Source organism: Eriocheir sinensis, chromosome 11, assembly GCF_024679095.1.
Source record: "Eriocheir sinensis breed Jianghai 21 chromosome 11, ASM2467909v1, whole genome shotgun sequence".
NCBI classification, from domain to species: domain Eukaryota; kingdom Metazoa; phylum Arthropoda; class Malacostraca; order Decapoda; family Varunidae; genus Eriocheir; species Eriocheir sinensis.
The window spans coordinates 19,178,285-19,206,250 of NC_066519.1; the positions used below are offsets into that span (position 1 = coordinate 19,178,285).

General features: G+C 42.2%; 1 protein-coding gene across 3 annotated transcripts; it reads left to right on the forward strand.

Moving 5' to 3' along the window:
- On the forward strand, positions 1-27,922 carry LOC126997017 (bifunctional heparan sulfate N-deacetylase/N-sulfotransferase 2-like). Of its 3 annotated transcripts, XR_007751824.1 has the most exons (18): positions 1-143; positions 4,405-4,902; positions 6,194-6,427; positions 7,663-7,915; positions 8,826-9,011; positions 9,833-10,036; positions 10,910-11,036; positions 11,586-11,723; positions 12,210-12,370; positions 13,218-13,346; positions 15,099-15,281; positions 16,210-16,430; positions 17,147-17,273; positions 17,749-17,900; positions 19,209-19,385; positions 20,015-20,135; positions 21,892-22,060; positions 22,234-27,922. XR_007751824.1 is itself a non-coding variant. In XM_050858052.1 (17 exons), exons 2-17 carry the CDS (start codon positions 4,631-4,633, stop codon positions 21,982-21,984), a joined length of 2,778 nt encoding a protein of 925 aa, XP_050714009.1. In that variant the 5' UTR covers positions 1-143; positions 4,405-4,630; the 3' UTR covers positions 21,985-27,922. The 3 variants fall into 3 exon arrangements, 2 of the variants coding, with proteins under 2 accessions (XP_050714009.1, XP_050714010.1); XM_050858052.1 differs by having other exon boundaries at positions 21,892-27,922; XM_050858053.1 differs by having other exon boundaries at positions 2-143; positions 6,212-6,427; positions 21,892-27,922.
- The last annotated feature ends 44 nt before the right edge of the window (positions 27,923-27,966 follow it).

Here is a 27,966-nt window from a genome sequence, read left to right on the forward strand (position 1 = left end):
GGCCCTCGCCGGTCCCCCCCCCAAGTTCAGTGTCGCCATGACGGGGGAGTCGAACGGGGGTCTATGTTAGCACTCCACCCGAAGCCAGTAGCGAGGTCACTCGAGGACTGCCGTGGCGTGGGAAGGGTCGTGACCTCTGATTGGTGAGGTCAAGGTCACGGAGGGAGAGAAAGAGGGAGATGTTTGTGTGTGTTTGTTTGTTGATTGTTTGTTGTTTTGATGGCTCCAACAGATGTCAATGTATGTGTGTTCGTTTGTGTGTGTGGAGGGAGGGAGGAAAAAAAAGGGAGAGAAGGAGGAAAGAAGAAGGAAGAGGAAGGGAAAAAAAAAGAGAATGAATGGATACGAAAAAAGGAACTGAGAATGTGTGTTTGTTCGTGTGTGTGTGTGTGTGTGTGTGTGTCAGTGGAGGGAGGGAGGAAAAAAATGGAGAGAAGGAGAAAAGAAGAAAGAAGGAGAAGGAGGAAAGAAGGAAGAGGAAGAAAAAAAGAATGATTGGATTGGAATGAATAATGGGAATCGTGTGTGTGTGTGTGTGTGTGGAGGGAGAGAGGAAGAAAAGGGAGAAGGAGAAGGAGGAAAGAAGAAGGAAGAGAAGGAAAAAAAAGAGAATGAATGGATACGAAAAAAGGAACTGAGAATGTGTGTTTGTTCATGTGTGTGTGTGTGTGTGGAGGGCGAGAGGAAGAAAAGGGAGAAGGAGGAAAAAAGAAAGAAGAAGGAGGAAAGGAGAAGGAAGAGAATGAATGGATTGGAATGAGTAATGGGAATCGTGTGTGTTTGTGTGTGTGTGTGGGGGGGGTGGGGAAATTAATAGGGAGGGAAGGAAGGAAAGAAAGAAGAAGCTAATTGATGGGACAGAGAGGAACAGGCCTCTATGTACCGTTGGCTGCTATGTACCACCGGCTGCTATGTACCATCCATGGCTGCTATGTACCATGATTATAGCTATGTAATATTATTATTAATATAATAATAATGTTTATTTGTTTGCCACGCAAAGTTTGGTACATGGACGGAACTTTTAAAATTGTTCGTACCCCTTTTGTTAAAGAAGGATGGAATTATGAAACAGGTTCCATTGTGCTTTGTCCTAATGTCAAGAAGAAAGAAAAAGGACCATGTAGCTGTCATAAGAAAAATTACTGATTTAACGTTAAACAGACACCCTCGCCATAGACCGATAGGTCTTCTGGTGTCTGTTCTTCCTATGTATTCCTATGTAACATCAACATCTGTTTGTGAAGTTGTTTTGGATTTTGAAAGAGCACTATGGTCAGCAGTGCGAGTGTGCATTCCCGAGGCTTTCCTTCATGGCTGCTGGTTTCACTGGGCCCAAACAGTGTACCGCAGAGTGAAGAGACTAGGTCTACAAAATGCCTATATTAATCAACTCGCTGTAAGACAATTCATTCGGCAGATAATGGCGCTGCCAAACTTACCTCCATCTCATATAGAGCCAGCTTTTTGCCTATCACTAGCCAGCCACTTCCTGATCAGCGACATCAAGATCTCATTACCTACTATGAAAAAATCTGGATCCTATATAGGAGCCGGTACATAGCAGCTAGCATTCGGACAAAGTACTGAGAATCACGTGTGTGTGTGTGTGTGTGTGTGTGTGTGTGTGTGTGTGAAGGGAGAAGAAGGAAGGAAGAAAGAATAGTGAAGGAGAGGAGAATGAATGTGTGAAGAGAGAACGAATGGATAGGAATAAGTATAATGGGAATCGTTTGTGTGTGTGAGGTCATCCTCAGACTCTATTTAGCGTTAGTTAGGCCACACTTAGATTATGCTGTCCAGTTTTGGTGCCCACACTACAGAATGGACATCAACTTGCTAGAATCAGTTCGCAGGAGGATGACCAAGATGATTCAGGGGCTGAGGAACCTCCCATATCAAAATGGGCTGAAACATCTAAATTTACATTCACTAGAGAGACGAAGAGTGCGGGGAGATCTGATAGAAGTATTCAAATGGGTCAAGGGTTACAACAAAGGTGATATAAGTAAAGTACTGAGAATTAGCCAGCAGGATAGAACTCGCAGTAATGGATTTAAATTAGAAAAGTATAGATTTAGGAGAGATATAGGCAAGCATTGGTTTAGTAATAGGGTGGTGGGGGAATGGAATAGACTCAGCAATCACATAGTTAGTGCAGGGACGATAGCTTGTTTTAAGAGTAGACTGGATAGCTACATGGACGAGGACGACAGGTGGCAATGAGGTGTGGGTGCAGTAAGGTGACGGGGTACTGGATGCGTGCCTAGTACCGCCGGTATAACGAGGATCAAGCCTCTACCTGTAATCCCTGTAACTACACCTCACCCATCGTGAGTAGTGGGGGGGATTCTGGAGCTGCCCTGTGTAGGCCACCTGGCCTCTTGCAGTTTCCCTATGTTCTTATGTTCTTATGTGTGTGGTGCCAAGTCAGGGATAAGGGCAGGGTTGACAGGCTGTAATATTTCAAGCTTATATGTATCTGAACCTTACCTATGATTAACTATTTCAACCTTACCCTCTTCAAGCTTAACCCCTTCAGTCCGGCGACGCCGACGTCGGCGTCCGACGGCGTCACTGTATGGAAAGGGTTAGTCCTCTTCTAAACCTTTTAATCCTCTTCCATTTCCTCTTAATCCTTTTCTAAACCTCTTAAGAGGAAATGTAAGAGGAATTTAGAGGAGGATTGAGAGGTTTAGAAGAGGATTAATCCTCTTCCATTTCCTCTTGACCCTTTCCATACTGTGACGCCGATGTCTGCATCACGGATAGAAAGGGTTAACCATTTTGAGCTTACCCCCTATTACTAGCTTTCACATTTTAAGCATACATATTTCAGATTTACCCATTACAATCATATCTATTCCAAGATTATATAATTTAAACTTAATCATTGCAGTCCTAACTATTGCAAGCTTACCTACTTCAAGCTTAACTATTTCACAGTTCACACTAACCTATTTTAAGCCTAGTAACTTTTTTACTTATTTGAAGCTTAACTATCACCTATTATAAGCTTGAATATCTCACAATAACTTATTTCAAGCCTATATAACATAGACCTGTTTCATAGACGGTTTATATCCTTCTCTCTGTACCTTTATCTCTAGTTTCCTTTCTGACCGTTCTATTTCTGCCGTGGTAGACGGTCACTGTTCTTCCCCTAAATCTATTAACAGTGGTGTCCCACAGGGTTCTGTCCTATCTCCCACTCGTTTTCTGTTGTTCATTGATGATCTTCTTTCCAAAACGAACTGTCCTATCCATTCCTACACCGATGATTCCACTCTGCATTACTCAACTTCTTTTAATAGAAGACCCACCCTACAGGAACTTAACGACTCAAGGCTGGAGGCTGCAGAACGCTTAGCCTCAGACCTTACTATTATTTCCGATTGGGGCAAGAAGAACCTGGTGTCCTTCAACGTCTCAATAACACAGTTTCTCCACCTATCCACTCGACACAATCTTCCAAACAACTATCCCCTATTCTTTGACAACACCCAGCTATCACCTTCCTCAACACTAAACATCCTCGGTCTATCCTTAACTCAAAATCTCAACTGGAAACTTCATATCTCATCTCTTACTAAATCAGCTTCCTCGAGGCTGAGCGTACTGTACCATCTCCGCCAGTTCTTCTCCCCTGCACAGTTGCTGTCCATATACAGGGGCCTTGTCCGCCTTCGTATGGAGTATGCATCTCATGTGTGGGGGGGCTCCACTCACACAGCTCTTCTGGACAGAGTGGAGGCTAAGGGTCTTCGTCTCATCAGCTCTCCTCCTCATACTGATAGTCTTCTACCTCTTAAATTCCGCTGCAATGTTGCCTCTCTATCTTCTATCGATATTTCCACGCTGACTGCTCTTCTGAACTTGCTAACTGCATGCCTCCCCTCCTCCTGCGGCCCCGCTGCACTCGACTTTCTACTCATGCTCATCCCTATACTGTCCAAACCCCTTATGCAAGAGTTAACCAGCATCTTCACTCTTTCATCCCTCACGCTGGTAAACTCTGGAACAATCTTCCTTCATCTGTATTTCCTCCTGCCTACGACTTGAACTCTTTCGAGAGGAGGGTATCAGGACACCTCTCCTCCCGTATTTGATCTTGCTTTCGGCCACATCTTTTTTTTTTTTTTTTTTTTTTTTTTTAGGAGCAGCGATTAGCGGGCTTTTTTTGTATTATTTTTTTCTTTTTTTGTGTGCCCTTGAGCTGCCTCCTTTGTTGTAAAAAAAAAAAAAAAAAAAAAAAAGTGCCTGGGAGGTTAAGGAGGTTAGGAGCACCACCAGCAAGAAGAGTCTGGGCAAGGGCAGGAAAGGAGTGGGTGGCCTGAGTGGAGGAGAGGAAATTGCAACAGTAGTAAGGATATGTATCAACACCATAACCTTTGACCTTTTCAGACAGAAGTGTGTGATCTTCCTGTGCTATACCCTGCCCCCAAGCCCCACCCCAAGCATCTGGCACTGGTGAGCCCCGCCCCCCCTCCCCTCACACGTTGATGCCCCCCGGGCCACCCCCCACTGCTGCTGGTGCCGCGCCATGGCAGGGGGAGTGGCAGCCCCCGGCAGGGAGATGCGCCCTGCACCCCCAAAGGCCCCAGATTTGTAAGAGAGGGTGAGGAGCCCCATGGAGACTCCCCCGCTAAGCCCCGGCCCCGCCCCGACCCAGGAAACCTACCTGCTGTGGGGGGAGGGCCAGGATGCCCTGCCCCGGCACCACAGCTGGCCCCGCAGCCTGCCCAGGGTGTGCCGGCCATGGAGACTGTGGCACCGTGCGGCCCTGTGCCTGGCCGGCCCTCGGAAGGCCTCCTGGCGGCGCTGCCTGCTGGCGCTGGCCATCCTGTTGCTGCTGCTGTTGCTCTACTCGCTGGGGGAGTCCTCACACCGCTCCATCATGAGGTAGGTCTGGGACTGATGTAGCCTGACCCAACCTAACCAAGCCAACCATAACCTTAGCAAGCCTCTCCTAACCTATTCCTACCAAATCTATCTAAGTCTACCATAACCATACCAAACCTACCGCAACCTCTTCTTACCCAGCTTAACCTTCTTTAACCTGTAATTTGACGTAATGTAGCCTAACCTAACCTAACCAAATCCTTTATTGCTTTAGCAAGTCTACACTAACCTATTCTTACCGAACCTAACCTTCTCTAACCTGTAATTTAACCTAACCTACCCTACTACCTGATCTAGCTTACTCTAACCTAACCTTACCTAATTCAAGATACCCCAAACTAACCTAACCTAATTTAACATACTCCAACCTAACCTAGTGTTAACCTAACCCTACTTTGATATAAATCAGTCTAGCTCAGTTCTCCTCCTTATGACCTTGGAAAAATCACACCACTAACAAATTATAACTTTCTTGGTGCCTGATGTCTTGTCAACGAATGCTCAATAACACTATCTGGGTTTTTCTCTCACTAATGTCTGGCTTTATGGCTTAACCTTTGTGTGTATGTGGGTGTGTCTGATCACGTTTTATTTTACTAATATCTACTCTCGCTGATTTGTGTGTTCCAAGGAGCAAGACTTTCTGCTACTGTTGCTTTCTCTCTCTCTCTCTCTCTCTCTCTCTCTCTCTCTCTCTCTCTCTCTCTCTCTCTCTCTCTCTCTCTCTCTCTCTCTCTCTCTCTCTCTCTCTCTCTCTCTTTCCTCTACGTCCTTTCCTCTTCCTAATCCTTTCTTTCCTCCTTACCAGCATTGCCAGATTATCATATTCAGAGCATCGATTATGCCGGTTTCTTAACCATAACTATTGCCAAGAAACACCAATAATTAACCATTTTAACGATAACTCTATATAAAAAAACAGTTAAAGGGGTGGAGGAGACAGTTTGAGGGTTGGAAATCAGCAAATAGAACAGCCTGAGCATGACCACCTGGCAACGTTGCTCCTTACTCCTCCTGTCCTTTCCCTTATCGACATTTTTTCTCTCTCTCTCCTTTCCTTCTTCTCCTCTCTTCTTTTGCCTCCTCTCCCTTTCCTCTCTCTTCTTGTCACATCCACTCTCTCCTTCTCCCTCCTTTCCATCTACTTTCCTTTGTCCCTTCTTTCCCTTTCTCTCCTTGTCACTCTCTCCCTCTCCCTCCTTTCTTTCCACTTCTCTCTATCCTCTTTCTCTCCCTTCCCTCCCTCCCTCTTCCCTTTTCCTCTCTCTCCCCCACACTGAAAGGCGCGCAGCTTCGTCGTCTGTTCCAGCATGGTGCGTGGCAGACCCCCAGAGGCCGCCTTCCGCTGCAACGGCCCCCCAACCAACGCCTCTGACCCCCGCCAGCCGCCCCCGCACCCCCACGCGCCGCCCCGCCCCACCCAAAGTCGGCTTCGCGAGGACCCCAAGGTGTTGCTGTTCACCGAGACGCAGTATTCAAAGACCGGCCGAGCGATTGTCAACATATTGGTGGCTAATAGGATAAAGTGAGTATGGGGGTCGTGGGTGGGTGGGTGCTTCTGTGTGTGTATTTACCTAGTTGTAACATACGGGAAAAAGCTACGCTCGCGCTTTCCCGTCTCCATATCCGCTCTTATCCAACTTTTCCTTAAAATCACGAATGTTTCTTGCACAAACCACCTCCTCCTCCTTTGGTCCATTCCACAGCTCAATACTTCTGTTTGGGAAGCTAAACTTTTTCACATCTCGCCTACACGTGGTCGCCCTCAACTTCTTTCCATGTCCTCTCGTTTCTCTCTAGCTCCACACACACAGGTCCTCTCTGTCCAGATTCTCCACCCTGCTCGCCACCCTGTACACCGCTATCATGTCTCCTCTTTCTCTTCTTCCCTCCAGGGTCGTGAGGCCCAAGCTATTGAGACTCTCCTCGTAAGTTCGAGTGTGTGTGTGTGTGTGTGTGTTTACAGGAATGGAAACAAGTCAAGTGGAAGGCATTTTGTGTTTTGTATGTTGTGTTGTTATTTTATTTATGTTTTAGTCTTTTTACTTATTTATTTATTTATTTATTTATTTATTTATTTTTTTTTTTTTTTTTTGTGTGTGTGTGTGTACAGGATAGGAGACAACTGAAGAGCAAAAAAAAAAGAAAGAAAAAACACCTATTAAGAGAGGGAAATGAGAAAAGAGGGAATGGAAGAAGGGTGGGAGAATGGGAAAAAGGAAGGGAGAAGAAAAGGAGAGAGGGAGGGAGGGAGGAGAAAAAGGAGAGAAGGAGAGGGAAATGAAAACTGTTTGCCTTCTTGGTTCATGATATGGTTAGATAGATTCATGTTAGCTAATAGAGTAAAGTGTGTGTGTGTGTGTGTGTGTGTGTGTGTGTTTTGTATAGTCAAGAAATCAGGTCAAGTGGATTTTTTATATTATGTTGTTTTATTTTTTAACTTTTTGCCTTCTTAGTTTTTTATGTGATTAGTTAGATAGATTAGTTTGTTTTATCGCCTAATTTGCCCATTTATTCATAGCTTTGTTTTGTCACCTCTTAATAAACCCACCTCACCCCACCTCACCCTTAACTAAACCCACCTCACCCTTAACTAAACCCATCTCACCCTTAACTAAACCCACCTCACCTCTTAACTAAACCCATCTCACCCTTAACTAAACCCACCTCACCCTTAACTAAACCCATCTCACCTCTTAACTAAACCCACCTCACCCTTAACTAAACCCATCTCACCTCTAATCACCTTCCCCCAAACAGGTACAAGATGGAGGTGCTCGGCAAATCGTTACCTGGACTGACCAACCTCTCGCGGGGGAAGTATGGCGTCGTCGTGTTTGAGAACTTTGAACGCTACCTCCAAATTGACCCCTGGAACCGAGAACTGCTGGACAAGTACCTCAGGGATTATGGAGTGGGCCTGGTGGGGTTCATGCCAGCCAGGGAAGAGACGCAGGTGGGGGCCAAGTTGAAAGGGTTCCCACTCTACGTACACTCGAACTTGGCGCTTGAGGTGGGTTAAATTTGAGTGAGGTGTGTGTATGTGTGTCTGGGCTTTCCTGCTTATACCTAACTACTTCCTATCTGTTCTCTAATATCTCCTTCACTAAACATATTTCCCTGTGATTGCTTCTACCTAAGTGCCCTTCAATCTTAACCCGTTCACTGCGATTAGCATGGATTTGGCTTTCACTGGTAGCCTGGTAACATATATTCCCAGGTCTTCTCTGCCTCTGTGGTGGATAGTGGAGTGTTTCCCATGTGGTATTGGTGTGCTGGCTATCCCCTCTCAAGTTGCAGGACTTTACATTTTCCCTCATTGAATTGTAGCAGCCATTTTTTGTTCCATTTCTGTAGTTTGGCAATGTCTTCTTGTAGGAAATCTGCAGACAAAGGGTTAACTCCTCTGTCCATATCATCAATACCTAACCACTTCCTAACTGTCCTCTAATATCTCCTTAACTAAACATATTTCCCTGTGATTGCTGCTACCTAAATGCCCTTCAATTGTAACTCCTCTGTCCATATCATCAATACTCCTTTTTATCTCCCTATCACCCCATCACCTTTGCCTTTCAATCTTAAATTATTATATTATCACTATTCCTTTTTATACCCCATTACCCCATCAGCTCATCCACACTGCCTTTCAATTTTAGCTTCCCTAGCCATATCATCATTATTTCTTTTTATATTCCCTTCACTCCATTGCCTCAACTACCCTTCAGTCTTAACTTCAACCATTTTATCATTATTCCTTTTATCATTACTCCATTTTATTACCCCATCTCCCTTCCATACAGGACATCACTCCCCATCACACAAACTCAAACAAATCCTCCCTATCATTTTACAGGTCAATAATAAAGGATACAACAATACAATAACAATAATAAAATAACTCCATCCTCCCCTCATTCCAGAACATCACCCTCAACCCCGACAACCCCGTCCTGCGGCTCACCAGGGCGGGCGGCACCGTGGAGGAGCCGCTGCCGGGGACTGACTGGACGGTTTTCACCCCCACTGACGCCACCTACATCCCCCTAGAGTGGGCCGCCCCCTCCCTCCCACACTTCTCCGATGAGCGACTGGTGGTGTCCATATTGGTGAGTGGGAGAGAGAGGGATTTGGAGATGGGAGTTTGTGTGTGTGAGGGAGAGGGAGAAGGACTGTGAGTATGTGTGTGTGTGTGTGTTGGTTTGAGAGAGAAAGAATTCCCTTCTTGATTTTACAGGACAAGGAGAATAGGAATAATGATGAAGAAAGAATGATAATAAGAACATACACATTCTCCTCCCCTTTTCATCATTTTAACCCGGTAGGAGCGACGGGCCAAATTTGTGGCTTTAACGTGTAGCAGCGACGGGCCAAATTTTTGCCATGATATTAACCCCAAAAAATAGATGATGCAAAAACTGATCACAAATGCGTTGATATATATTATGAAATGGTTTGTGTGAGTGATGATTTTTTCTCATTTTTCTTGCTTAGAGGGACCTTTAAGAAACATGATCCCCGCAGCTTCCGGGTTAAAGGACGAGGAGAATAGTAATAAGCTTATAAAAAGATGCAAGCCACACCTTTTATTTTACAGAACAGATAAAGAAAAGTAATACTAAAGAACATACAAAAACTCCCCAGTAATAATGATAAGAAATGCAAACTAACCTTTTTTATTTCACAGGTAAATAAAAATAATAATAATAATACAAAAATACACCAACCTCCCCCACTATCACCTTACAGGACAGATAGAGAGTAGCTATAATCATAATAATAACAATACTACTAATAAAATAAATCATATCCAGCCCCCCATTCATTTTCCAGGACAAAGAGTAGCAGTAATAATAATAACAAAATAAGATCATAACCAGACTCCAATAACAAAAATAAAATTACAACCATCCCCCCTATCGTTTTCCAGGACAAGGGTGACTATGACGGGATCTCCAGAGTCCTGTTCGGGGGTAACCTAGACTTCTGGCTGCACCGTCTACTGTTCCTGGATTCCGTGTCCTACCTCAGCCTGGGCCGCATCTCCCTCTCGCTGGAGCGCTATATCCTGGTGGACATCGATGACATATTTGTGGCCAAGAAGGGCATACGCATGACTCCCGATGATGTGGAGGTGGGTGGATACGGGTGGATGGGGATACTTTTTTTATTTTGTTTGTCATTTTTACGTAATCTTTTATTGTAAGGAGGCATCTCAGGGGCAAAAAAGATGATATTTAAAACTTACTTGTTCTCTTAGATGTGTGGATAGGTGTGAACAAAAATTTGTGGGTGTTTTTTTTACAGTAAAGGAGGCAGATCAGTTGCAAAAAATGTGATTCCAAAAAGCAATTTGTTCCTACCTCTTTGTTATATTCCAGGATTAATTTAACCTCAGACTGTTCGATATCATAACATTTTGGCGTGTAGTAAAGGAAGCAGCTCAACGGCACACAGACAAAAAAATCTGCTTAAAGAATGCAATGTTTCCTTCTTACTTATATTTGTGCTTTTCCCGGATTAAATGAACATCAGACTGTTCAATATCATAACATTTTGTCATGTAAAGGAAGCAGCTCAAGGGCACCCAGACAAAAAAATCCACTAAAAGAATACAATGTTTCCTTCCTATTTGTGCTTTTCCAGGATTAAATTAACCTCAGATTGCCTCACATTATAACTCATTCTGTTGTGCAATTCCTTAACCCGGTAGCAGCGACGGGCCAAATTTGTGGCTTTACCATGTAGCAGCGACGGGCCAAATTTGTGCCATGGTATAAACCCCCCAAAAATAGATGATGCATAATCTGATCACAAATGCTTTGATATATATTATGAAATGGTTTGTGTGAGGGGTGATTTTTTTCTCTTTTCTCGCTTAGAGGGACCATTAAGAAACATGATCCCTACTGCTACCGGGTTAACCCCTCCATCCCTTCCCTCAGACTGTTTCAAATTATAACTCATTCTGTCGTACAATCTCTAAAGGCCTCCACCCTTCCCCCAGGCCTTGCTCGCCTCACAACAGAGACTAAGGGAGATGGTACCTGACTGGCGGTTCAACCTTGGCTTCAGCGGCAAGTACTACCAGAATGGCTACCCAGAGGAGAACGATGGGGACAAGATGCTCCTGGGTGAGTGGTGATGCTTGGGGTGGTTGAACTGTTTGGATGAGAGGTGGTGAGGGGAGCAGCAACCGAGCCATCAGTACCTTAGAGGGGTGTGTGTGGGATCCTGGGTCTAAGAGAAGATGGCGCCACTATAAACACTTGCCTGCGCCATGACGGGCTGGGGCCAACTACCATCCAGGCCCCTCAAGCAAGCCTACCGGCGCTATAGGCTCAGACGTTAAAAAAAAAGAAAAAAAAAAGGCACTTATCTTCAAACATTTCATGACCCACACATTCACATTTGATACAGCTTCCGTAGTAGAGGTTGTTGTGGTTATTTCCATGGGTAGTTTTAAGTTTTGTGATCTTAGTGGTAGTCTGACAAGGCATCTCCACCATGACTGTGAAAAGCACTCATAAGAACCTGACTAATTAACTTTTGTAGCCTCTGGAAATATTTGTTGTGAGAGACAAAAGCATCTGAGAATACAGACATCATATACTGTCAATTCTTCAGCTTCCATTACCACTACAAGATCAACCTTAATAACATCTTTCATCCACTTTTTTCAGAGCACGTGGATGAGTTTTGGTGGTTTGGTCACATGTGGGGCCACACTCAGCCACACACACTGACGGAAGACAAGCTGGAGCACCAGATGCAACTCAACAAGCAGTTTGCTCTCGCCCACAACATTCCTACTGACTCAGGTGGGTGATGTGCTGTGTGTTGTGTTGGCTGTGGATATTGTAATGAGGGTTGTTGGGTGAAGCTTGGCTGTTTCCTATGTTTGAGCATTTGAACATTTATTTATAGTCATTTTACAGTATATTACCTTTGTTGTAACATTTTGACTCAGCTAGCCTTGCAGAAACCTGGATCTTTTAGGCAAAGAGGGAAAGATACCAAAAGCCTCTATAAATTACATTAAAACATGAAAGATAAGTAATTAAGGAGTCATTAGAATCGTAACTATTATTATCACATTGTTGAATTTCAAGTTTTTGTATAATATGTGTAGATGTTGTGTGATGTTTTGGGTTTCATCCAAACAAACAAGTGTTCAAAGAATAAAAAAAATCAGCATTGGTAAAAAACTGAACACACATTATCATTGTTAACCACCAGCAGCACACATTACTGCCATCATTAACCACCAGCAACACAATTAACCATCACACTCCCCCTCCCGACAGGTTACAGCATTGCCCCGCACCACTCCGGCGTGTACCCAGTGCACGAGCCGCTGTATGACGCCTGGAAGAAGGTGTGGAACGTCCGAGTCACATCCTCAGAGGAGTACCCACACCTCTACCCGGCCAGGCTCAGGCGCGGCTTTATCCACAGAAACATTATGGTGGGTTGGGATGGTGGTTTGTCTCCCCCTCTTCCTCTCTCTGCCTGCCTAAACATCCTACCCGTGCCTGTGTTTCCCCCTGCCTTTGAATTGAACACTCAAGAAAAAGTAGCTTCCCTTCCTTAGTGACTGTAAATTAACTTCACCAAAGACACAGCAATATTATGACCTTTTTTGTCCTTATTTCCTTTTGTTACTTTTATTTTTATTACTATTATCATATGTTATTTTCTTACACTTAACCCGGTAGCAGCGACTGGCCAATTTTGTGGCTTTACCGTGTAGCAGCGACTGGCCAAATTTGTGGCTTTACCGTGTAGCAGCGACTGGCCAAATTTGTGGCTTTACCGTGTAGCAGTGACGGGCCAAATTTGTGGCTTTACCGTGTAGCAGCGACTGGCCAAATTTGTGGCTTAACCGTGTAGCAGCGACGGGCCAAATTTGTGCCATGATATAAACCCCCCAAAATAGATGATGCATAAACTGATCACAAATGCTTTGATATATATTATTAAATGGTTTGTGTGAGTGATGATTTTTTCTCATTTTTCTCGCTTAGAGGGACCATTAAGAAACATGATCCCCGCTGCTACTGGGTTAAGTAGTCTATTATATGTTGTAATGCCTACCTCTCCAAAGCCATTGCACTATTATAATCTTTTTAGTCTTTACATTATATTGTTACTGATATTTTTATTACTATTAGGAGGGTTTTTTCACTTTATTAGGTTATTATTTATTGCAATGACCCACCCACTCACTCACTCACTCTCCCTTATATGTCATACTTTATTGGTTTATTAATTTTTCCATTGTCTCACTCGCTCACTCACTCCCCATCCTCCAGGTGCTGCCCAGACAGACTTGTGGGCTGTTTACACACACGGTTTTCATCGACAAGTACCCCGGTGGTCGCAGCGCCTTGGACACAAGTATACACGGCGGGGAGCTCTTCCTCACCGTTGTGTATAACCCCGTGAGTAACAATAGTAATAGTTTTGTTTTCCTCGTTGTGTATAGTACAGGTTCATGAGCTCAATTTACTGTTGCATAACTTTGGAACAGTGCTGTGCCCAGTCAAGAAGGTATTTTTCAATGAAAGGTTTTCATTAATGTATTCATAAATATGTTCAAAAAGTATTCATATTTGTATTAGAATTAAAACCATTTCAGTGTATTCAAAATCATGTTCATATTCATTGGAATTTGAAGTATTCCTATTCCTACTCGAATACACAGCTCTTGTATTCACTCCATCCCTGAACCTAATCTAACAAAACCCCAAACAATTATCTACCATACATCTTGACCTAGAAAAATTATCTATTCTTCCTTACTAAATCAGACTTTCTATATAACATAATGAGTTCTTTCTTTGTTAATTTATGTTATAACTTGCTGGCCATCATGTGTTTGAAAATTTTCTAAACTTCCCGGGGGCCTAACCCAACAAAACCTCGATCAGTTTTTATACGCCTTTACTCAGAAAAGTTATATGTTCTTCCTCAGTAATGAGACTTATTATCTAATGAAAGGAGGTTTTCTTAGTTAATTTATGCTATAAGTTTCTGGCCATCTTGTGTTTGAAGATACCCTAAATAGGCTAAATTTAACCTAACCTAATAATACCCTGTAGTTACTGTATATTGGTTTTGACTAAGAAAAATGATATATGCTTCCTTACCAATGAGACTTTCTATATAACACACTAAAGCCTTTCTTTGTTGATTTTTACCCTAAGTCACTGGCAATCATGTGTTTAAAGATACCCTAAATGTAACCTAACCTAACAAAATCCCAAACAATTACCAGAAAAATCATATTTGCTTCCTTAATAATGAGACTTTCTATATAAGAAAGTGAAGGCTTTCTTTGTTAATTTATTCTATAGGTTTCTGCATAGGCCTATCATCTGTTTGAAAATTTCTTAAACTTAACCTAACCTAACAAAACCCCAAACAGTTCCTATAGGTCTTGACTCAGAAAATTCATATATGCTGCCTTACTAATAAGACTTTCTATACAACAAAGTGAGGTCATTTTTTGTTGATTTATACCATAAGGTGCTGGCTATCATGTGCTTGAAGATACCTTAAACTTAACCTAACCTAACCTAACAAAACCCCAAACAGTTACTATAGGTCTTGACTCAGAAAATTCATATATGCTTCCTTACTAATGAGACTTTCTATGCAACAAAGCGAGGTTATTCTTTGTTGATTTATACCATAAGGTGCTGGCTATCATGTGTTTGAAGATACCCTTAACTTAACCTAACAAAACCCCAAACAGTTACTGTAGGTCTTGACTCAGAAAATTCGTATGTGCTTCCATACCAATGAGACTTTCTATATAACAGTTTGCAGGCTTTCTTTGTTAATTTATGCTCTAGGTTTCTGGATATCATGTGTTTGAAAATTCCCTAAACTTAACCTAAGCCAACCAGGGGTGGAGTATTTATATTTGGTATTCATATTTGAATAAATTTGAATGATTATTGATAGAAATCTTAAAGTATTCTCATTCATATTTGAATACACAACTCTTGTATTCACTCCATCCTTGAAGCTCACCAAATTTCATATATTCCTCTTTCTCGGCATCTCAGGTGTTTGGGGGCTGCTGATCAGGAAGCTCATAGTGTCCACACCCCTCCCTTTCTACCTGTTGTCTGCTGTAGCAATAATAATGATAATAATAGCATCAACCTCCTCTGTCTCACCCACAGATCAGCATCTTCATGACTCACCTCAGCAACTATGGCAACGACCGCCTGGCTCTCTACACCTTCGAGTCCGTCATCAAGTTCGTCAAGTGCTGGACGAACCTCAGCCTGCGCACCGTTCCCCCGCTGCAGCTGGGCGAGAAATACTTCCACATCTTCCCCAACGAGAGGGATCCAGTCTGGGGAGTGAGTATCAAGTAGCGAATGAGAGGGAGAAGAGTGAGGTTATCTTGTGGGTGGCGATGATGGAGTGGAAAGTGGGGATTGAGAGGAAGAAGAATGAGGTTATATGTCTTGTAGAGATGAGGAAGGAGAGATGGGGAGTGGGAATGAGTGATGGGAAGATGAGATTAGTTGGGAAGGAATAGAGTAATGAAACAGATAAGGGTGAAGTGAGGAAGTAGTTGGAAGAGAAGTGAGTGACAGGATGTTGAGGTTAAAAGGAAAGAGAATGATTGGGGAGAGAAAGTGGGGAAGCTTGTGGAATAGGGGAGGAGAGGGAGAAACAAACTGCATACACCCCCTCTCACCACCCTCTTCACCCCTGCTCCTCCACCCTTTACCTACAAACAAATCATTCACACACACATTTTTATCCTCTCTCTCCCTCTCCTCTCCTATTACCAACAACAATCCATTAACACACACCCTTTTATCCTCTTTCTCCCTCTCCTCTCCTATTACCAACAACAATCCATTAACACACACCCTTTTATCCTCTCTCTCCCTCTCCTCTCCTATTACCAACAACAATCCATTAACACACACCCTTTTATCCTCTCTCTCCCTCTCCTCTCCTATTACCAACAACAATCCATTAACACACACCCTTTTATCCTCTTTCTCCCTCTCCTCTCCTATTACCAACAACAATCCATTAACACACACCCTTTTATCCTCTCTCTCCCTCTCCTCTCCTATTACCAACAACAATCCATTAACACACCCTTTTATCCTCTTTCTCCCTCTCCTATTAACAACAACAGTCCATTAACACACACTCGCTCTCTCACCCCTCTCACATCTCTTCTCTCCTTTAAAAACCAACCATATACACCTTTCTTACCCCTCTCACACCACTCATCCCTCTCACACCCTCTTCCCTCTCCCTCAGTACCCATGCGCAGACCGGAGACACATGCAGATCTGGGCCAAGGAGAAGTCGTGTGAACAGCTCCCAAAGTTCCTGGTGATCGGCCCGCAGAAGACTGGCACCACGGCCCTCTACACCTTCCTTGCCATGCATCCAGCCATTGTCGCCAACTACCCCTCGGCTGACACCTTTGAGGAGATCCAATTCTTCAATGGAAAGAATTACTATAAGGGCATTGACTGGTAAGGGGGTTAGGAGAAGGAGGAGGAGGAGTGAAGGTGAGGTTTAAATAGAAGGAAGAAGAGGAGGAAGAAAGGCAGATAGGGTTAAAATTCAAGGGAAAAAAGAAGAAAGGAAGGCTTAAAGATGATTAGGAGGAAAAGAAAGGGTTAAATTTTTCAAAGGAAGTAGTAAAAAGAGGAGTAGGAAGAAGAGAGGAAGGAGAGGTGAGCTTTGAAAGGAAGAGGAGGAGGGGGAGGAAGGGTGAGGTTAATGATAAGAAAAAGAGAAAGAGGGGGAGGGAATGAAATTGAAAGAACGGGAAGAGGAATGCAGTAAATCTTGAAAGAAGGGAAAAAAAGAGAGGCTCAGATTTGCAATGTCTTATTTTAATCATCCTTATTTGTCATCTTTTGTTCTCTTTTCTTCTCACCTCCCTCATTTCTTCCCCACTCACCATTACTTTCCATCCCCATCTCTTCTGTAATTCATCCACATATACTTTATACTACCCCATATTACCTCCATACTGCTATTTCACCCTATTCCCTAACTTCAATTTTTTCTTCTTCTTTTTTTTACAACGAAGGAGACAGCTCAAGGGCACAAAAAAAGGAAACAATAATAGAAAAAAGCCCGCTACTCACTGCTCCTACAAAAAAGAATTAAAAGAGGTGGCCGAAAGAGAGGTCAATAACTTACTATGTCATTCCTCTCATCCTTCTCCTTCCCCCCACAGGTACATGAGTTTCTTCCCAGTGCCAGCCAACTCATCAAGCAAGTTCCTGTTTGAAAAGAGTGCCACTTACTTCGAGGGCGAGATGGTGCCACAGCGAGTGAAGGCCCTGCTACCCCATTCCAAGCTGGTGAGTAGGAGTGCCATTGAGTAAGGGAATGAATGGGAATGAGCAGAGGAAGGGTGAATAGAGGAATTGTGTTAGGTTTGGTAAGGGGGATGGAGGCATAGACATAGGTGAGGTTGAGAGTTATTGTAGAAGGAAAAAGGTAAAGAATTAGGAAAAGAAGACATGGGAAAGGCTAAGGAGAATATGCTAATGAAGTACGGAGAAAGAGAAGAATAAAGATGATAAGGAGAAGAAAACAAAGTAAAAAGAAGGGAGAGGTAAACAGAATAAAAAGAGGTGAGAGAAGGATATGAAGAGAAGAAACCTTTGATAATAGAACAAATTGGAAAGATGAAAATAGTCTAAGGAAATCAGAAACCATAAGGAAAATAAAGTAAGAAAGAATATCTGAAGAAACAAAAAGGTAGAAAAAGAAGAAGCAATCACACCTTTTAAACTAATCATTGCATACCCTTTTAACCCCCCAAATACACAGGTCATCACAGTCATCCCCCCCAGTAAGCGCGCCTACTCCTGGTATCACCACATGCGGGCCCACAGCGACCCCACAGCCCTCCAGTTCTCCTTCCACCAGGTCATCACGGCCACCGACGGGGACCCCAGACCTCTACGCAACCTCAGGAATAAGTGAGTGGCGGCGCAGTGTGTTTGTGTTGTTGTTATTGGTTTCTGTTGCTTTTTCTTTCCTTTGTTACTTTTTCTTTCCTTTTCATTTTTAATTCACTCCTTACATTTCAACTTTATTTTGTTCTTCTCTTCTTCCATTTTTCATTTTCTCATTTTTCTTGACTGACATCTTTCCTGTCTCTCCTTTCTACCTTCCATCCTGTTTTCCTCCTTCTGTGGTGTTCTTGAAAGGTCTGGACTTCTGAAAATCCCGTAAATTCTCAGCAATAAAAAAATATAAATAAAATATCTGAAAATTGAGTTTTTCAGACTCACAGCCCCTCTTAGTCACTTATTATATTTAATTCTGACCAGTCACATCTCTCATAGGACAAGCAAAGACCAGATGAACCAGCTCTTAAGTTTATTTAAGCAACAAAGAAACTCGCTGGAAATTAAGAATAATTAATTAATACCTAGCACACAGCAACCTAGCTATCTATCTTAAAACATCCTAGCAAATAGATTACTTAGCTGTAGGTGGGAGAAAGCCAAGCCACACCTTGTCTCCTAGTGGTCTGGAGCCCTGGAGTCCTTCTTCAATCCTCTCTGCAACATGCCGTGCCCTCCTTACCTCCCATGTCTACCCTCACCTGAGTACACAGTCACTCACAGTACTACAAGGCTGGAAAGACCACCACAATGAGCAAAGTGGCGCGGGAGGATGTGAGGGATGTCTGCTCGCGGTGAAGTCTGGGTGGGAGGTGGCAGGAAGATGGTGGCGGGACCCACAATGCTCTGTGCCCCGGCCGCGGTCAAGATGCCAGCTCTCACCATACTGACATCTCGTTTTCTGTGTAACACTTACACTAAATGCCCTACGGCTATGGATTGTTATTTATTAATAACCTAACACATGCACTAGGTATTAGTGGGTCATGCATCCCACACATAGCTCAGCTTTGGCAGTAATAACGAAATGATTTGAATAAGGTCCTGTTTCCCACCTGCTTGGTTTTCCTGCCTGATCTGTGACTACTTCTCGCTCTCTCCATCAAAATGGCAGGGACTCCCGTGGTATTCTTCCACGGACCACTCCCTGAATAATGAAATCATGACACCTTCCTTACTTTCTTTTCTTCTCACTCTCTTCCTTCTTTCCTCCCTTTCTTCCTTTCTATCCTTTCTTCCCTTCTCTTCCTTCTTTTGCTTATCCTTTTCTATCCTGCTGTCCTTCCTTCCTTCTGTTTTTCTCCTCCTTTTCTGAAGTAAGATTATATTCATTCAGTTCCACCCCAACACACTCACACTCCCGTCACTCCCCAACAGGTGTCTAGTGCCAGGGATGTATGCCAAGCACCTGGAGCGCTGGCTGGACCACTTTGCTGCCTCTCAGGTCATCCTCATCGACGGGGAGGAGCTCAGGAATGACCCGGTGTATGTTATGAATGACCTCCAGCGCTTCCTCGGCATACAGCCCTTCTATAACTATACCGAACATCTAAGGTGAGGAATAGCCTGTCTTGGCCTAATTTAACCTAGCCTGACCATTCCTATCCTGATGGAGCCTAACCTAACCAACCCTAGTCTGACATGACCTAACCTAACTTAACCTATGCATAACCAACCCTAGTCTGACATGACCTAACCTAACTTAACCTATGCATAACCAACCCTAGCCTGACCTAACATAATAGAACTTAACCTTGCATAACCAACCCTAGTCTGACATGACCTAACCTAACTTAACCTATGCATAACCAACCCTAGTCTGACATGACCTAACCTAACTTAACCTTGCATAACCAACCCTAGCCTGACCTAACATAATAGAACTTAACCTTGCATAACCAACCCTAGCCTGACCTAACCTAACCTAACTTAACCTAGCCTAAACAACCCTAGCCTGAAGTATGCTACTCTAACCAAACCTAACTTAGACTTGCCTAACCAACCCTAACCTAACCAAACTAAACCTAACTTGGACTAACATAACCAACCCAAACTTAACCTAACCTAACTTGGACTAGCCTAACCAACTGAAACTTAACCAATCTTGGCCTGACCTCACAAACCTTAGCCTAACTTAATCTAATCAAACCTACAGTTGCCTTTCTTTCTCTCTTTCTCAACAGGTATGATAAGCGTAAAGGGTTCTTCTGCCAGGTGACGGAAGGGGATAAGACTAAGTGCCTGGGGCGAGGGAAGGGCCGAGTGTACCCCCCCATGAACGAGTCTGACGCCAAGCTCCTCAAGGTGGGTGTTGATGAGAGAGAGGAAGGGAGGGACGAAAATATACAGGGAGGAGGGAAAATAGGGAGAAAATAGACAGGAAGAGAAGGAACAGGGAGGAGGGATTAGATGGAGAAAGAGAAGAAGGGAATTGATAAGGATGAGAGAGAGGAAGGGAGGGAAGAAAATAGGGAGAAAATAGACAGGAAGAGAAGGAACAGGGAGGAGGGATTTGATGGAGAAAGAGAAGAAGGGAATTGATAAGGAAAGAAGAGAAAGAGAGGAAGAGAATTGATGGAGAAGGGAATAGACAGGGAGGAGGGAAAATAGGGAGAAAATAGACAGGGAGAGAAGGAACAGGGAGGAGGGATTTGATGGAGAAAGAGAAGAAGGGAATTGATAAGGATGGAAGGGAAAGAGAGGAAGAGAATTGATGGAGAAGGAAAAGGAGGGAAGGGAACTGATGGAAAAGGAAGGGAGAGAGAGAGGAAGGGAATTAATGGGGAAGTGACTGAAGGAGGAAAAGAGAAGAAGGGAAGGGACAGGGAGAAGAGACAGACAGAAAGAAAGGAAGGGACAAGGGGAAGAAAAAGAAAAGGGATTGACAGAGAAGAGGAAGGTAAGAGAAGGGAATTGGGAAGGAAGGGAAGGAACAGGAAAAAAAAGAGAAAGGGGAATTGACAGAAAAGGAATGGGAGGTATATAGGAAAAGAAAGAGGGAAGCAGAGGAAGAAAGGGAAGAGAGATAAAGGAACAAAAGTGAAAGTAGAAAGTATATACCTTAGTGAAGGGAAAATGAGACATGAGATAAATAAAGGTAATGAGCTGGTAGACAAGATGGAGGGAAGATACAAGAGTGAGATAAGAAGAGAGATTAAATAGAAGCACTTGATATTTTAGGGGAGAGAGAGAGAGAGAGAGAGAGAGAGAGAGTTATCTTCTGGAATGTGATAAGATAAGATAGGCCTTGACAAATGCCTCCTCCTCCCTCTACTCCCACACACTTCCTCCCCCCCCTCTTCTTCCTTCTCCTCCTCTTCCCTACCTCTTCCTCCTCCTCCTCTTCTCCTTCAGGCAAATGAGTCATAGTATTTCCTTCCTACCCTCCTCCTCCTCATCTTCCTCCTCCTCCTCCTCCTCCTCCTCCTCTTCTTCCCTCTTCTTACTTCCTCCTTCCCTATGGTGGGGTTGGACAGGATATGAGCCTCCTCCACTGTTGCCGGTCCATAGCCATTTTTTCCGTGATGTTCAGCCTCTTCATATCTTCCTCCACCACCTTTCTCCACGTCTTCCTTGGCCTTCCTTCCACAACGCTAATTAACCCCCCATGCCGGGATTCCAGACATCATCTCCCTTCCGTTCCTTAATTCTCCACTCACTCATTCCTCACCTATCTTCACCTCCCTACCCTTTCCTTAACCCTTCCCCATTTTTTATTCCATTCATTCCTAACCCATCTTCATCCATCCCTTCACCCACCCACTCCTCACCCATCTTCACCCATTTCTTCACCCACTCTATCCTTTCCCTAACCCTCCCCTATCCCGTACGCACTCATTCCTCATCCATTTTCACCCATCGCTTCACCCACCCCTTCCTCACTCATCTTCACTCGTCTCTTCACCCACCTTTTTCTCACCCATTTACATCCGTCCCTTCACTAATGTACACCTATCTCTTCACGTATCCTTTTCTCACCCATCTCTTCATCCACCCTTTTCTCACTTATTCCATTACCCACCTCTTCCTCACCCATCTTCACCCATCTCTTCACCCACAGGAGTACTACCAACCCTACAATGTGGCACTCGAGAAGCTGCTCACCCGCCTGGATTACCCCGTTCCCGGATGGCTGGAAGAGGAGCTACAGTGACCCGCCTTCACCCAGAGGTCACCCGGCAAGGTCACCCAAAGTTTGGCGCACCTAAGTGTTCCGTCGCAGGTGTAAGGTCAGCCAGAGGTCATGTCCCCCGTTAGGTCAAGTCACCCAGTATATACCCTCACCCAAAGATGAGTTTTGTTCCTATTTTTGGGTGTGTTTGTCAGTGTGAATGCATCTTTTTTTTCTCTTTTTATTGGTGTATTTATTTATTTATTTGTTTATATATTTTTTGTGGCATAGGAAGGCACACACCGCAACCCCCAAGCGAGAGTAAAGGGAAGATGATGTCGAAAGGTCAGTTTTGGCGCGGAAGTTCTCTCTACGTTTGACCTCGATTCAGGAAAAAGAAGAAATTGACCCAAGAAAATTTTACTCCAGAGATAAAAATGAATTATTGCCTGAAAAGAAGTGTGAGAACTGGTTTTCATGTGTAGAATTTTCAGGAAAGAGAAGAAATGGACTCAAGAAAATTTTAGTTGAGAGGCAAAAATGAATTATCACCTGAAAAAAAATTGTGTGAGGATTGGTTTTCATGTGTAGAATTTTCAGGAAAGAGAAGAAATGGACTCAAGAAAATTTTAGTTGAGAGGCAAAAATAAAATATCACCTGAAAAAAAAGTGTGAGGATTGGTTTTCATGTGTAGAATTTTCAGGAAAGAGAAGAAATCAACTCCAGAAAATTTTAGTCTAGAGATAAAAATTAAATATCACCTGAAAAAATAGTGTGAGAATTGGTTTTCATGTGGAGAATTTTCAGGAAAGAGAAGAAATTGACTGAAGGAAATTTTAGTCTAGAGGTAAAAATGTAATATCACCTGAAAAAAAAAAGTGTGAGGATTGGTTTTCATGTGGAGAATTTTCAGGAAAGAGAAGAAATGGACTCAAGAAATTTTTTAGTCTAAGCGTAAAAATTAAGTTTCCCCTGTGAGAATTGGTTTTCACATGAATTTTCACTTTTAGAACCATTTTGGCGTGAATATTCTCGACACTTTCCTCAGATTTTACCAAAGAAAAACAGCTACTCCAGAAAATTTTAGTCTAGAAATAAAAATTAAATATTGCCTTAAAATCGGTGACAATTGGTTTTCGCATGTAGAATTTTCGCTTTTAGAACAGTTTTGGCGTGAATATTCTCGACGCTTTCCTCGGATTACCAAAGAAAAACAGCTACTCCAGAAAATTTTAGCTGTGAGATTAATATGAAACACCGCAAGAATGAAAAAGAAAAGTGCGAAATTCGGTTTTCATTTTTAGAACACGACAATTTTACCGTTTTATTTATTTTTACTTTGCTTTGATTTTACACTTTCCATTTTTCCAGCACACCATAATTTTGTGCTTCAGGTTCGTGTTTCCTGGTCACGGTCTTGGTTGGCAGCCCCCTTTGTTATTGATTGCAGAGTAGCCTTTAACTCAGCACTCGGTTTCCTATCTCTTCTATCTACAGAAAAAAAAATACTCTTCCACAACTCTATCTTTCTCTCACCTATTTGTGTCACCTACTTAAAGCTGCATACAAATTGGCAAACATACCCTATAATACCATTTCTCAACCTTATCCGACTTGAGCCTGCTTGTGGTTAGTTCAGGGCTGGTGGTAGACTATTGCAAGCTGAAGCCTTTTCCTATCAGCCACTCAACCTGATTTCACCAACCACTTATAACTGTTCTCAAATCCGTGGTTAAGAAATGCTGATGTACCTAAAGAGAAGGGGACTTGTAATGATCTTGAGAAACATACACAAACCTGAAGGAGTGGATAGAGTGGATCAGGAGTGTCTCGAGGAGTAGGAATGATGTGGAATGTGTCAGCGTTTGCGTCGGAGAGTCTTGATTGTTCGTTACCTCAGAATAACAAAGGATTCCAGGGACGGTGTTTGGACTCAAGGTGTTTAGATTGTCACTACAGGTGCCATGTGGTAGCTACTGTGTGTGTGTGTGTGTGTGTGTGTGTGTTTGTGTGTGTGTGTGTAAAGACGAAGGTATGTAGATTGCAGGTTTTGAATCTCATAATCACACTCACACACACACACACACACACATACAAACACAAAACATATTCTATTTCTGGCTTATCATTTGTGTAGATATGCTTGAAATGGAGAGAATTACGTGTGTGAGCGTGAAAGTACATACTATAAAAATAAATAAATAAACGAAATACCTTGGGGGCAATGCTGGGTACACACAAACTCGCACACTGTTTTTTATACATTAAGTTGGTACGATAATGTTGATTTTATATATATTTTAAAAAGGGAAAACTAACATACTGGGGTACCATTATAATCAAAATAGAGATTAACCTAAAGAATTAAGTCTTGAAAATGTAGAAAGTTACGGGGTCATTTTGAGACTAAAGAAAAATAACTTATAACTTTAAACATTTATTGGGGTGGTTATTGTAGGTAAGAGAGAGAGAGAGAGAGAGAGAGAGAGAGAGAGAGAGAGAGAGAAACAGAGAGAGAGAGAAACATTACCCTTCTGCCTTGCTTAAAAATAGATCATAGAGTTAATTGAAAGAAATAGAATATGAAAGCCATAGATAGTGAATTAGTTAGTAGCATAAGGAATAGTTCAAAGGGAATCAATTGTTGTACTAAATTATTATATTCTGAAACACTCATTGGTGACTACTACATCTAAATTAAGTGCAATTATATGATAAGTACTAAAAGCTTTGTTAGGGTGGGAGGGAGAGGGGAAGGAAGGGGGTGAGAAGAGGGAGATAATAGGAAGGGAAGGAAAATAAATTAAATTAGAAGAGAGAAGAGGAAAATAGTAGAACGAATGAGAAGAGGAGAAGAAAGGAAGAAGATTAGATGAGAAGAAGCAGAGAGAGGAATTAAGGATATGTAAAAATAGGGGAGAGAGGAAAATGAAGAAAATAAAAGACTGCATGAGTAGGAGGGAGAGGGGAAGGAATGAGTGAATAAGAAGGGAAAAAGATAATGGAAAGGAAGGAAAATAGATGAGATTAGAAGAGAAAAGAGGAAAATGGATAGAATGAGAAAAGAAGAAGAGAGAGAAATTAAGAACATGTGAAAATAGGAGAGAGAGAAAGGAAAATGAAGAAGATAAGACTGTATGGGTGGGAGGGAGAAAGGGAAGAAGGGATGAGTGGACGGGAAGGAAAAAATAACAGGAAAGGAAGGAAAACAGATTAGATTAAAGGAGAGAAAAGGGATGTGTGAATAAAGTGGATGGAAAGGAAAAGATTAGAGGAAAGGAAGGAAAACAGATTAGATTAAAAGAGAAGAGAGAGAATGAAAATGAGGGAGAATGATAATAATAATAATAACACTGAATATGAGAGATTGAATGAGAATGAGTGAGAGTGAATAAAATGGATAAGAAGGGAAAGATAAGAGGAAAATAGATGGAATGAGAGGAAGAACAGAAATTAAGGATATTTGAAGAGAGGAGAGAGAGAAAGGAAGATGAAAAGAGAGAGAATAGGGAGAAGGAAAAGGAAAATAAAAGAAATTGGAAGAGGAAAAGGAGAAAAGAAAACTGAATGGGAGGGAAAGAAACAGTACAAGAGGAAAAGGAAACTGAATGGGAGGGAAAGAAACAGGATAAAAAGAGGGAAAGGAGGAAAAGGAAAAAAAATAAACTGAGCGATAGGAAAAAAAGGAGGGAAGGAGAGAATAGAAAAAAAAGGAAGGGAAAGAATAAAGAAAATGGTTGAATTGTAATAGTTAAATGTGCCTCTTACTACAATTAGATTAGATAAGGATATGGATTATAGGGTGATAGGTATTAGAGAGAGAGAGAGAGAGAGAGCGAGAGCGAGGAAGGGAGAGAGATTTTTTATTTCATTTTCTCATTTGTTCTGTATATTTCATTTTCTCATTTGTTCTGTATATTTCATTTTCTCATTTGTTCTGTATATTTTCTCCTCAAATTTGCGCCCAGAAAAGAAATACTAACCAAAACAACCAGTGCAGAGTCTCAACCAAAATTACGTCACATCAGAATTCCCAGATAAGGGGATTGAAACCTCCTATCAAAGGGGATTAGAGCTAACATGTCATTTCAGCATACTTGTGACCTAAGAATTACTACACACTCCCTCTCTTTCAATCTGTGTATCTATCTATTTCATTTCTAGCTCTTTTCTTTTTGTTTATCGTAATCTCTCTATATTTATCTATCTCTACCTATCTATCTATCTATCTATTCACCTATGTTATATCTATCTATCTTTAATTTGTTGCTCTTTCCTTTATGTTTATCCTAACTTTCTCTCTCTCTCTCTCTCTCTCTCTCTCTCTCTCATGGGCGTAATTGTTTTCCTTATCAGTCAGTCAGTCGGGTGTTTTTTTTTTTATCAGCTAATTGGGCAAGTTACTTTAATTTAATCCTTTACCCTTGTTTGTATTTCCTGGAGTCAGTTTATTTTATTTTTATTTTTTTGGTTGTTTATTTGTTTATTTATTTATTTATAGCATGATTGGAAAGGTTAAAGAAATGTGTGTGCGTGTGTGTGTTTGTGTGTGTGTTTAGATTTGAGGATCTACGAGGAAGCAGAAAAAATTGCTTGCACTGTTGAATTGTGGGGTTTAACTCTCTTTTATCTCTCTCTCTCTCTCTCTCTCTCTCTCTCTCCATTTTCCTCTTCTCCTCCCTTCCTCTCTCTCTCTCCCTTCCTCCCTCCCTCCCTCTCATGTCCTTATATTTCACCACAACAGTACAGGAAATATAGGAAGTGACACAAGAGTTGGTAATTCTGTTGGGCATTCACTCGTCTCATGTTGGTGTTAAGATGATAGAGAAACAAAAGTGGGCGTTGTTTGTGCTTGAAAAGGAAGGAGGGTGACTGATTCCTGTTATGTCATGTTTTGAGATTAGAAAGGAAGGAAGGTTAAGGAAAAAAAACAAAAGGAAGATAATTGTGTTCGGTGACAAATAAGAGAAAGCGTGTATGTTTGTATATGAACAGGAAGGAAGGGAGATCAGTCAAGCCATGTTTTTGAGGTTAGAAGGGAAGTAAGTTAAAGGAAAGAAAACAAGGAAGATAATTGTGTTTGGTGACAATAAGAGAAAGTGGGTATGATTGCGTATGAGCAGGAAGGAAGGAAGACCGATTGCTGTAAAGTTAAGCCATGTTTTTGAGGTTAGAAGGGAAGGAAGTTGAGAGGAGAGGAAACAGAGGGACGATAAGTGTGTTTAGGCGTCAAATAAGAGGAAGTCGGTGTGTTTGTTTGGGGATAGGAAATGAGGGAGACATGTAGTGCCGTATTCTCAAGCATTTCATCTCCCAAGTTCACAAGAGTTTCGTATAAGCTGTGGGCATTTCCAGGGGTAGTTTTATGACCCTGGTGGTAGTTTGACTCTTCCTCTGTACCATGAACCTAAAGAAACACTCATTAGAACCTGATTAATCCCCTCTCTGACCCTTAGAAATAGGTGATGTGAAAAGCGAAAGTGTCTTGTGATACTGGCTGTAGCATTGTAAAATTTTGTTCTTTTAATGAGACTATCGAAAGCAAGGAAGAAAATAGCGCCATGGAAAGAGACAGAATGGTAATAGTGTTGAAGTGATATAAAGAGAAAGTGAGTAGACTTCATGTAAGGAAAGGAAATGAGTTAGGATTGTGGATCATAACCTTCTATCCTTTTTAATGAGATCGAGGGAAGAAAGGAAGGAAGTATTAGGAAAGGAAACAAGAAAATGATGATATGTTTAGGTGACGTGAAAAGGGAAAGTGGACTAGTTTGTATAAGAACAGGAAATGAGAAAGGAAGGAAAGACAACCTACTAAAAACATGAAAAAAATAGAAAGTTAGGAAATACAAGGAAAAGAAACAAGAGAATGATGATAATAAGGTTTCAGTGACGTGAGAAGGGAAAGTGGACTAGTTTGTATAAGAACAGGAATAGAGAAAAGAAAAAAAGATAACCTAAAAAAAAAAAAAATAGAAAGGATGGAAGGAAGTATATAAGGAAAAGAAACAAGAGAATGATGA

What these genes read in the sequence shown, in the direction of transcription:
- LOC126997017 (XM_050858052.1), top strand. Translation starts at nt 4,631, where the DNA reads ATGGAGACTCCCCCGCTAAGCCCCGGCCCCGCCCCGACCCAGGAAACC. An exon ending in ACTCGAACTTGGCGCTTGAG is followed by an intron (nt 7,916 to 8,825) that starts GTGGGTTAAATT and finishes CCCTCATTCCAG; the next exon opens with AACATCACCCTCAACCCCGA. An exon ending in TCACCGTTGTGTATAACCCC is followed by an intron (nt 13,347 to 15,098) that starts GTGAGTAACAAT and finishes TCTCACCCACAG; the next exon opens with ATCAGCATCTTCATGACTCA.